The sequence below is a fragment of the Podarcis gaigeae genome, assembly GCF_964106915.1.
Source record: "Podarcis gaigeae genome assembly, chromosome: 3".
Classification (NCBI taxonomy): domain Eukaryota; kingdom Metazoa; phylum Chordata; class Lepidosauria; order Squamata; family Lacertidae; genus Podarcis; species Podarcis gaigeae.
In genome coordinates, this window is record NC_139680.1 from 55749530 (window position 1) to 55762072 (window position 12543).

Consider the following 12543-nt stretch of genomic DNA (forward strand, 5'->3'; position numbering starts at 1 on the left):
AGGTGGGATGGGGGTGGGAAAGGATGCAGTAATCTGAAAGTATTTGTTCAGAAAGCTAGCCAGCCAGCCAGCCTGCCTGCCCTGAAGTCTTAGATGAATTTTGCCCTTGCATCAGTGGACCCAAGGCTTCATGTGTTACCATAACGCTCCTGTCAATGGTCTGATTCATTTATCTAGCAGTGATAGGTGACAGTTTTGGAATCAGTAATGACCATTTGACTGTCAGCAGGGTTTGCAACTGACCATTTCAGAATAGTTTCAGTTTCCTCCTCTGCTAGAGCTAGCAGCTTCCCCTTAGGCAGAATTTGTGATCCAGTTATATATTTTCTAAGCTAAGTTATGCAAGCCACTAAGAATTAAGTGTTCAGAGATGACAGAAAATTAACCGCATGATAAATTCATGTAACAGAAGTGATATATTACTGATTCTAATTCATTTTCATTTTTCATTCAATAAAACAATATGGGTTGGATGCAGATTTAGTTATGGCTGCATCCAGCCTTGTATTTTTTAAAAAATAAAAAATCTGCAGGTGCTACAAAATAAGTAAACAACTGTACTCAAGAGATGGAGAATTCTGGATGCTTAACTAAAGAATTTAGATCAAGTTTATCTTTCTGAGCTATCACAGTTCCAGAAGGAATTTCCATTAAGTACTACTTCTGCACCAATCCCACAACATAGAATTGAGCTTCAGACAGCATAAGTAAAGCTTTGTGGATCAACTCCTGTGATACTAATCTGGAATAGGGATGTGTAAAACCACTGCCTTTAGTATCACTGATTTGTTTGAAGGGGGGGGGGGACTCTGCATGTTCGAATAATAATAAATAAATAAACCAAAGAGAAGTTGCACACATTGTGTCAAAGAGCTGGTACAGGCCTGTTCGTATTTTGCATGCACTAATGCATCTGCAACATTTATTTTATTTAAGATATTTACACTTCTGATGGTTCACATCATGACTGAGATATCCAGCACCAATTTGCAGTACCCCCTCTTCTTCCACAGGATGTAAGGAATAGCAGTAAATCTTATACACTTTACAGTGGGTCCAGAATTGATACTATATCTGTATGTGGAATCTGTTTTGGAAAACTACCACAACATTTGCAATCAGTAAGGATTATTTTGCACTAGCAGTTTTCTGACACAGCATTAAAATGAATGAAAACTGTTAATCAGAAGCATGGGGTGATTTCTAATATTTAAGCACACAATCTAAATGACATGAAAGTGACTGGTGGGGGGGAGCGGGAATCCCAATGTTTTGACAAACATTAAGTCTTAGATTGAAAATACATATACATGCCTTCTATGGAAGCCCCATTAAGTCCAATGGGACTTTCAAGGAACTGTGTGTAGGATTTGCTCATTCCTTCTGAACACAGAAGGAGTGCCAGAGGAGTCAACAGACACCCTCGTATTTAATTAATTTTATAAATAATAATAGATTTGTAGAGTTGGAAAGGATCCTGAGGTTCAGCCGAAATGCAGGAAATCTCAACACGTGGTCCCTTATCCAATTTGAAACCATACTGGCTCCAACTTTGCTTTACAAATATGCTAGAAGTTTTAAATACAGTGGTACCTTGGGTTAAGTACTTAATTCATTCCGGAGGTCCGTTCTTAACCTGAAACTGTTCTTAACCTGAAGCACCACTTTAGCTAATGGGGCCTCCTGCTGCTGCTGCGTCACCGGAGCACGATTTATGTTCTCATACTGAAGCAAAGTTCTTAACCTGAAGCACTATTTCTGGGTTAGCGGAGTCTGTAACCTGAAGTATATGTAACCTGAAGCGTATGTAACCCAAGGTACCACTGTAACACTTAACTGCAATAACCTCTAAGTGGCTTACAAGGATTCAATACAAAAAAAGTAAATATCAGTTAAAACTACAAAAACAAACTTCAGTTAAAATCCTGCTAGATTGTTTTGTTTTTTAAAAGAAGTATTCTGTAGGCACCACAAATTCAGTAGGGAGAGATCCGTTTGACCTCCGGTGGAAATGAGTTCCATAAAATTGGACCCATAATATTAAATGCATGGCTTCTGGTGGGTGAAGACTGTGCATCTGAGCCACAGCATTTTGCACTGGCTGGAGCCTCACACAGAGCACATTGCAATAATCTAGTCTTGAGGTTAACTGAGCCTTGGTATCCTACACCTCTGAAGGCACATTAAGCCATGACAGAGAGCATTAGGCTCAGATGACCTGTTATATTCATAGCCAGTACAAATTACTCAAGCTCAGAGCCCACAACCCTTTTTGGTATGAGCACTGGACTTGTGGCTCCACATTTCTATATGGAGCATCTAAGAAAAAGACAAGCATACTAGTATAGTTCTGGCTGGGGGTGGGATGGGCTATGGAGAGGCAGTAAGAATGTGACCATGTTCTCCTGTTAAATATACTTTCTACAATAGTGCAAAATATTTCAAATAAAACAACATTTTGCAATGTTTGCCTCGTGTGCCACAGCTAAAGATTCATGTTAAACAAATACATCTTGTGGAAGTAAATATCCGTGATTCAATTAAATCCTAGGAAGAAATTTGCAACTGAAAAGCTAAGGGTTTTGGTCTAACAAATGCCCAAACCTCAAACCTGCTGGTATTTGTTTTGTGCTCTACACTACGGTAAACAGAGCAATTTTTATAAGTTCTGTGCAAATTTTCTTCTCATGTATACCTGTTATCTTTTCTCAACTAGTCATGCTGATAAATTTCTAAGGAAAGGACAATTCAAGATTGCAGGAGCCTACACGCCATGCTTTGCCGTTATTTTTGAGCAATTATTTTTCAGTTCTTCAATGACATGGAAACTGCAACAGCTTACAAATCACAGAGGCCAGGATGCCTAGCTGCACATATAAAAGACGTTCACTAAAGACAGATGCTTCAGAAAGACACAAAAAGCACAGACAGAAGCCTAGTGGGGAATTTTCAATGCTTTGAAACATATATTAATCCAATATATTAATAGCACCTCATTCTTTGCATGCCCTATGCAGCCAAAACAGTAATATCCATGCATCAGAGGAAGGATTGAAAATTTGAGGAGATCCTAAAGTCTGCAGAAGCACAAAATATATTTAGGACAAAACTAAGTAGCCGCACCGAAAACTGCTTAATGAGGATTGAACGTTCTCAGTGGGATGACACCAAAACTGGTGGGAAGAGTGAATGGAATGGAGAATCTTGAAAGGGCATGGCTGGCCGGCTGGCATCCTGAACAGGAGTTAAGGAATGGAATGGGTGGTTTGGCTGGAACTGGCCAGTGAAGTTGCATGCGGCTGCAGCTGGCAGGAGAGGCTAACCTGAGAGAGAAGTCACAGTGTACAGAAGAGCAAGGCAGAAAATGGAAGCTGGGAAGCTAGTGGCCCCTCTGTAGGGAAGCTAGTGTACTGCACCCGGCAATCATTCAAAAAATAAAACTTTCTGCACAAGAGGGGAGAATGGCTTGAGCAGGGACTCTTGTCTTTGATGCTGATTTTAGCCCACTCAACAGAGACACATTTTTAAACTTGTTTCATATTAGACCAAAAGTAAAGGAGGCTGGCTTCCTAATTGGTGGTGTCGCAAAGGGACCTAGAACAGCCATGTTCTGTTCCCCTTTTGTTCTGGTTTATGAGGGAGGCCCTCTCTCTGTTGAAAGGTTTCTAATTCCTCCAACTCTCTTGATTACTGTATGGTCTCTCTCTAGCACCTACACAGCAACATGAGAAGAGCCCTCCTGGTTCAGGCCAATGGCCCATCTAGTTTAGCATTCTGTTCTCCCACACACCAGACACCCATGGGGAAATATGCAAGCAGAATACTTGAGTGAAACAGAACTCTCCCCATTTGAGCTTCCCACTGTCTGGCATTCCGAGGCACACACTGCCTCTAACAGCAGAGCTAGAACATAGCCACTGGGACTAGCAGTCACTGATAGCCACATCTCCATGAATTTGTCTAATCCTCTTTTAAAGCCATCCAAGTTAGTGGAGATCACTACCTCTTGTGGGAGCAAATTTCATAGTTCAACTCTATTTTATCCCATCCTGAATCTTTCAATATTCAGCTTCCTTGGATGTCCCTGACTTCTAGTATTAGGAGAGATAGAGAAAAACTTCTTACCCAACTTTCTCTACATCAGTTTTGTTGACCTCTGTCATGTCCCCACTTATTTGCCTTTTCTCTAAGCTAAAAAGTTCCAAATGCCATAACCTTTCCTCACAGGGGAGTCGAGGAGATGTCTGCCACTCATGCTGGCGAAACAGTTCAGGAGGAGCAAGGAGACCCACAGAGCTTAAGAGAGTGGAATATTATATAAATGGACTGATGACATAGCTCCTTCTTTCAGCTAAGACGAAAGCCTTCTTCAGTCTTATATTGGGAAACCCTTAGGAATGGAACATGTGTTCCTTAAAGAAACACGTGGATTGCAGAAAGAATCATTAGTCAGAGGAGCAACACATTAGCCTTCCCAGGCATTTGGGTTTCATTTTCATTTTAGATGTGCTAGAATCCAATGCATTCTTAACATTATTTTCATTCTCATGTGTTAGGGGTAACTCTCTTTTTTAGGAGTATGTGTATGTATCTGGACTACTTTTAATTCGCTGTCTGAATTTCTTTACCCATGCACTTCAGAGGTCCTCTGCTGCCGTCTGCTAGCATTGTTTACCTTTCTTCTCAGACTTTTCTGTAACCACCAGTGCTGTCTCTTCCTTTGCTTTGACTTTGGCAGGCGCAACTACCTCTGCTTTGGTTTCCTTATGCTTCACTCTTTCGGGTGCCTTGGATTCTGGTTTTCTTTCCTTCACATCCTTCTTAGCCTTGTCTTCAACCTTTATGCTCTTCTTGTCTGTAGATTATATATATATATATATGTAAAAAGTCAATATAATTTTTTTGTGCCTGTAGGAAATGTATTTTCAGTAGCTCTTACTGTCCATGCTGCTTCATAGTTTACCGTTGATTTTATGAATTGCATATTGTCATTTGTATTAAAAGAAAAGGAAAATAGTCCCCAAAGAATTTTAATTATTCTCAACAAACTCCTGGACATATTGAAGAATAAGGAAAGGAAATACCTTTCGGAGCAACTTCCCCTCCTTTTTTCTTTTTCAGGTTCCACTTATTCTGTTACTGAATTATTATTTTTAACCCCCCCCCCCAATTGTTATAAAGACTTATATTAACTTACTTTTGAAAGGGAAAAAGTAATTGACACATACTGGGAGACCCATGTCTATAGATATATTGATTTCTTGTTTGTTTTTTGAAAGCTAATTCTATCTAAACTTCATCAGGGATTTTGGTGCACGCAGACTTGTACAGTACACTTATAGAACTGACAATGAATCAGTTCACAATTAGTTTCCTTTTAAATGCAAAAATGATGTCTTATCATTTTTCAAAATTGTGGTGTTAAAATTAAGCCATATTTTATAGGAATCAGATTTAAATGACTGTGGCATAACTTCTGCAATAACAATAGCTTTAAAAAATCCTATTTCCACTAGCAATACCAGGAGCATTACACAGGACATATTTATTTTTCTTATGGGGTTTCAACTACATTATTATCATTTCACATTGCATTATATTCAACAGTAGCTCAGAGCACATGGCAAATGCAAATTAGTGCTGTGCTGAAACCTTTCCACCAATTTCTCAAAACCTTTTTTCCTGTGCCAAAGGAGTTCCCATTTTTCCTGCCTCTTTCTTAGAGCACTTTACAATTTGGGGGCATGTGGGGTTGAGCTCACCTCATTATTGTAAGGTGGCTGTGGGTGGTGTGTGTTTTTCCTCCTGGTCTGAAGAAGCCACATAGGGAAAAATTCTTCTTCAAGCTTTAATCAAAGCATAGGAAGCTGGGGAGATGGCTTCTGAGTGCCTGAGATAAGTGTACCTGCTGATTTCATATTAAAAAAATCTTTCTGCACTGATTTCTTTAAAAGTAAAGAAGACTGCAATTTTTAAAAAATATCAGACACCCAGCTGGCACCCTATCCACCTTCCTTTGCATAATGGAAAGCACAGGATTATCAGGAAATGGGGGCACTCAGGAAGGCTGAACAGTGCAGACCACCAGAGATGATTTGTAGAACTGGAGAAAGGGCACTAAAAACCAACAACATTTGGCCACTCTGCAACTAAGGTAAGTGAAAACACAAACAAACAAGCATCCATCCCACCCATGAGAATTCATCTGAAATTTTCCTGTCCCCTTTAATAAATTTTGATTGCATTTCCCCCCTGATGAATTGCTGGAGAATGGTCAAAAATAGTGGGGAGAAATTTTCAACATAGCACCAGTGCAAATTACAGATGACATGGAGTTCTATTGCATGAGCAAAGGTAAGTTGTTTTCTCATACACTTCATAGAAACGGAACATACATTTAAATTCCATTTAACACTGAGGTCTCTAAGAAGATAGCTTGGGCCCCACCACTATCTGAAAAGGTCAAGGAGATGTAGGCTAGAGAACAAGAGAGAACAAATAGAAAAGACTTTGGAAAATAAATGCTAAGATTTGGCTGAACAGTTTCTCAGAGCTAGGTCAAATAAGCTCACTGACTCCACTGTTTCTCCCTATCCCCATAGGCTCTGGAGTTTTCAGGGCTTTGCCAATAGTCACCAAAAGCCTTAAAAATCTCCCTTTGAGGTATTTGCTTATCCCTCTTTGAGAAGCATTTTGCACCCACAACTTGAACAAAAATGTAATAAAATGTAAAACCATGTCATACAGTGCAGGAAACACCATGAGTCAATAATATTCTATTTTTCAAATATTCTTAAATTGGTGACCCATTTATGAATCAAGCTGAGGGGAATTCACCCATCACTAGAGGGTGGTGGAGCTTTGAAGGAGGCTCGGTATCACCATATCTAATTAACTAAGGATGTTGGAGCTTTTGCCTCTATCCTAAAACCTGTTTGTGGAAATGGTGGTCAAGGGTGCATAGCTGTCAACTTTTCCCTTTTCTTGCAAGGAATCCTATTCAGAATAAGGGAATTTCCCTTAAAAAAGTGGAAACGTTGACAGCTATGCAAGGGTGTGAGGGCGAATAACTTAGAGTTGAATTTAGAGAAAGGAGAAGTAATGCCAGTGGAGAATGCAAAGGCCTTGGAGGGAGTTAGCATGCATGTTCTGGATGAAATGGAAGTATCACCATCAGAACTTATTTAGAATCTAGATGTTCTCTTGGGTCAATCTCTACTCCTGGAAAAGCTGGTTGCTCTGATGGCCAGTGGTAAGTTTTGCAGGCCCTTCTTGGAAAGGGGTACTTTGTTGCATGCTTTTGCAACCTCCAGGACTGATTCTCCAGAACATAATTCTAGACATGTCTACTCAGACTAAGTCTCACTGTTCAGTTGGAACAATTCCCAGGTAGAGATGGACAGTTTCTCTCTCACACACCCATCTTAAGTTCCCTTAAATTTCCACAAAGGTTTGTGCTCCCTATGCTACAAAAACACACCTGTGAAAAGTCCCAAGTAAATTCATCAGAATGGAAAACCATCAGCATTTAGGTGCATAATTCTCCTAATTTTACCGGTATATGCAATTTTCACTCACATGGACATTTTTATGTGCATTTTCTTTTAATATATCCATTTTTCTACAAGAGAACTAGATTGCAAGCAGAAGTTTTGAAGGACAGCTGTATTTCAGTTTGTGTATTGTTTTGGGAAGTGCAAATTAGGTAGGTTCTCATTAAAATGTGAACTCCCCCACCCTTACTTCCAGGAAATTATGAAAAGGGGCTGCAAACTTAAATAAAAATTGTTATCCCATTTGTAAGGGGTTTTTGTCCATCACAAACTTTACCAATCATACATTTAAAGGCTGGAAGAAAATTAGATTGATGAGAAAACCTAAAGCTTTTCTTCTTTCAAAGTAACTTTAAAAATAGAACAGAAAAATGAAGAATAGAAGTCGTCGTCCTCCTCCTCACAGCCCACTACCCTAGAATGTGTGTGGTAATTTTGAGATAGAAGCATCTTATCCAGGCATCTTTCCTCGCCTTGCTGTAGAAAGAAGTGAAACTGTCAGTGACAGAAACACACATAATCTGCTGGAATGAAAAAGTTGGTGCAGTAAATAAAAGAGGGAAAATGAACGCCTATTTTTAGATGCTATGAAAGTCACAAACAAAGAGATGGTAAACAACTCCAAAAACATCTTGATCCTCACTAAATAGAAAACTGATACACAGGTAGAAAAGCTTTGTTAGAAACACATCCCAGAAACCAATTTTGGAGGGGTAAGGTAAGGGAAAGGACAACAACCACCTCTTATACAATACCCACAGGATATTACCAGAAATCTCTGGATATTCCCTGTGTTTCCTAAGAAGAAGCACTTCATGAAATGGATATGCTATGTATTAGTACTGGGTGTGTGGGTGGCTGCCGGTGAGCTATGGACAAATGTCATGCAGCTGCTCTAAAATGAACACAAGCCCAGGGAAGGTTATTGCAAAACAAATTTGTTACGCTTTAAGGTGCCCCCAGGACATTTGATCATAATAGAGAAATGTGAGTAATGAAGGGATTAATAGTTCTTCATCAAAACACAACACCAAGTATACCAAACCAAAAATGTTAAATTCATGATGGGCAGAAAATACAAAATGGCAGCCACTGGTGAACAAAATGACAACACTGGGAAGTTGCACATGAATTGGAAGCTGCTCATGAATTGGGCACCACAGACCAAGCCTCCTTGCCTTCCATTCTGCCACAGTTAATGACACCCAAAATCCGCTGCCTGATGTAGGCCATTTTCACTGTGCCTTATGGTAGAGCGACTTCTCCATGAAATATAATGAGCATTACCTTTTGGGGAAGGCGGTACTTTCTTTTTAGGCTTTTCTTCCTTTGCAGGTTTCTCTTTGGGGGGTTCTAAAAAGGAACAGACACGATACAGCACTTATACAAAAAACAGCAACTGAAATCCATTTGTTTCAGTGGGTCTACTCTAATTTAATTGGGTACAATCCTAGTTACATTTTACATATCACCTATGAAAATCCACGTGTAGTTTGGTCTATGTTATACACTCTATGCAATGGCAAACAGCCAGGGATGCATTAAGCTACTTTTAAAAACAAACTAACTAACTAAATCCCACCAATCAGCTGTTCAGGAGGGCATTGGGGGGTGTGGATTCAGTGATTGCAATCTAACCTGAAATCTCTCCAAAGAGAGAGATTTCAGAATTTAAACTAAGTATATAGGCTCAGCTACAGCTCATCTTTACACCTCCGTTTGACTGCAGTCATACGTTTGAACTTCTTTTCAGCAGAGAGGGTTATTTGAAACAACCAGAAATTAAAGCTCAACACAACATAAATATGGATTATCACATATGCCTGTGCCACACAGACACTGATAATGAGAACTGGAAATCCTTTTAAACCCTGGTTTATCCATTGAAGTTATTTCAGACAATAGCTGTTTTGTCAATCAATAATCTCATTCCCTGCAGTGTATGAACTTTAACCCCCAACTGGCCACTGCAAATACTGAAACATGATTATGCTGGAAGGAAAGTTTAAATTCGATAAGCTAAAATGAAAAATGACCGTAAGTGCTCCTGCAAATACCACATGTCCACTTGCCTTAAGCAAGTCATTTCCTTTTCAGGCAAATACAGTGTAATTAGTTTTTCTTTAATTATCATCCATCAACCTTGGAAGTAGAGCACGAGTGGATTCTGTGCCTGGGAGAACACTGTGTTTTCATGACAGTTTCATGGAATAGTCTTATAACGGGTACCCCATGATTTCTGTGGAATCAGTTAACATAACATTGGACAAGTTACCCCACCTGAATCTTAGAACAGGTATCATTTCCCTGTCCCAGGGAAATCTTGTAAATACTCATGGGAATAACTTCATCATCATTTCCATTTTCCAGATGGAGATCTGAAGCTGAGGAATCAGCTCAGTTCATTCTCTGTCATAGTTCCCATTTATTCCAATGAATGGCACTTGTGCAGGAAGCACTCTTGGTGCATTGGGCCTTTGGTCAATAAGATACAATTCTAGCTATATGTAGATAAAAGTGCTTTTACTTTTCTGAGCCAATGTGAGGTATGCCTGTGAAGCCATGCACCTAAAAATGATTGACAGTGTGCACATGCATTGAAAACTTGTAATTTGTTACTCAAGTCCCTAAAGAATAAGGCAGTTAACATTTTACATAACACTTATCTATAAACAATCCGGCAATCACTAAATTAATTAGCATATCCCCCCTCCCCATCTACTGCCACTGTTGCAACCAGGCTGGCTCATTATCTTATTTAATTAAAACCAGTGTTTCATATATATGTTTTCACCTCACTGGCCTTCCCATAATTTTGAAAGCTTGAAACTAATCAGATAAAGTTTTAGGCTTTGCACATATGAATTTTTAAATCTGAAAACAACTACCAAAAAAGTCTCTACTCTCTTGCAGCTGAAAGTGTTAGCTTCCTACAAAAAGCAGCATTGTGGCTTGATACCCATTTCGAGTAGGGAGCCACCTGAGAAGGTTTGCCACCATCAACAGTCATTCATAACAAATGAGATTTACAGCTACAGCAAATCCTGTTGCCAGCTGATAGGAGGAGTGTCCCTGTTCTGCAGCCTTGTAGCACACTCAGGAGCATGGGTAGGCAAACGAAGGCCCGGGGGCCGGGGCCGGATCCGGCCCAATCACCTTCTAAATCCGGCCTGTGGATGGTCCGGGAATCATCGTGTTTTTACATGAGTAGAATGTGTGCTTTTATTTAAAATGCATCTCTGGCTTATTTGTGGGGCATAGGAATACATTCATTCCCCCCCCAAAAAAAATATAGTCCGCACCCCCCCACAAGGTCCAAGGGACAGTGGACTGGCCCCCTGCTGACAAAGTTTGCTGATCCCTGGAGTATACAGGGTCGGGAGGCCCAGGAGGAAAGGAAGTTTGCATAAAGCTAATGAGGTAGAAATCACAGATCATTCAGTAGGTGTCAGTCAGCAGTCCAGTCAGGTGGGCGGGGTACAAATAATAAAATTATTGTTATTGTTATTATTTTTATTGATTAGAATGTTGGACTAGGATCTGAGAGACCAGGGTTCAAATCCTTGTTCAGCCAAGATGTTCACGGGGTGACCTTGGGCCAGTCATGATCTCTCAGTCTAACCTATCTCACCGGATAGTTGTGAGGATAAAATTGGGAAGGGGAAGAAGCATGCATGCCACGTTGAGCTCCTTCGAGGAAAGGTAAGATGTAAATGTAAAAAATAAATATAGTTCGTGGAACGGGAAGAGGCACCAGCTTACGCTTTTCCCCAGGCAGCAAAATGTCTTGAGTTTTGCCCTGGCTAGAGTGTCACACAATGGCATTGTTTCACTCCTCCCCAATCTCAACAGTGTGAAATTCCAGGGATTCCAGGCACTTACCCAAGGTCTGGTTTCCTCAGAATGAGGGACAGCAAAGACTGTGGTGTCGTCAGGATATGTATTTTTTTACACAGATATACAACCTGAGCCTACTATGGAGGGGCTCGCAGCATTAACACACTAGAAGGTCTTGCTTCTCCCATAGCCATAGCCTTGGATTCCAGCAGAAACCAGGCATGGCTCTCACTCTCTGGCTTCTGCCTGAAGCCTGTTTCTAGATTTAGTTCACACACATGCCTTTTTCCTTCTCACCAACAGCCAGGTGAGGGAGGGGTCTACCCATTTGCCCTCTGGCAAAAAGCCACTTCTGCTGCTACCCTAATGAGCCCTACATAGGGGACTACTACCCCTATGTATGGCCTGGCTATTCCAACAATTGAATCTTTGCTGGATCCAGGAATTAGGTGGGTCTCAGGCAGACATACAGCCTAACTCTCTGACCCTCCAAACTCACAACAGTATTTACCCCCCCCCCCCCATCCCCTGGCAAACGTAGAGCTTCCTCTCAAAGTAGGGCATCATCTCTCCATATCCCTGGTGGTTTATTATATGAGTCAGAACTCTTGAGTTGCTCTTTATAGAATTCATGAAAAGCAGCGATTACCTTTGGCTTTCCCCACTTTTTCAGGTCGTTCAGGTTTGCCGCTCCTGTCAGGCTTTTCTTTCTTTTCGGGCTTTTCATGTCTTTCGGGCTTTTCTTTGTGTACCGCTACAAAAGGACAAGCATATTTAGGTACAAGATATAAAAACAGCATCTTGGTCAAATGGTACCAGAGCACAATGGGACTTTCAGACTAAGCTGAGGACAGATAGCACCCTCCCCCCCCCCCCCCGGGAACTGCTGCCTTTTACCTTCCCTTTATTTCAATGAAACTCTGGCATGCTTGCTGAGGGAATCCCATTTAAATGAATGGCTACGGCACAGCAGCAAAGCATAGGGGAATTTGTTCCTATCTCCCATCTATTACTGGGTTGACCTGCTGTTTGTTTGTTTGTTTAATATGGGAAAAGCTAATTATCATTGCCATTTTTTCACAACGCACTGGCTTCCAGTATCTATTTTCCTGACAAAATTAACTACTGACAGCTAGTTTTAATTTTTTAAGTA

At 40.5% G+C, this 12543-nt stretch overlaps 1 protein-coding gene across 1 annotated transcript in view; it reads right to left on the minus strand.

Annotated features, from left to right (window-relative positions):
* The window catches only part of TRDN (triadin), a 175433-nt gene that overhangs the window by 111247 nt on the left and 51643 nt on the right, over nt 1-12543 (minus strand). The window contains exons 11-13 of the mRNA XM_083731766.1: nt 12040-12144; nt 8841-8906; nt 4676-4855 (exon numbers count right to left, since the gene is read on the minus strand). Of these exons, the coding sequence (XP_083587892.1) occupies nt 4676-4855; nt 8841-8906; nt 12040-12144 (351 nt within the window). The remainder of the gene's footprint in view (nt 1-4675; nt 4856-8840; nt 8907-12039; nt 12145-12543) is intronic.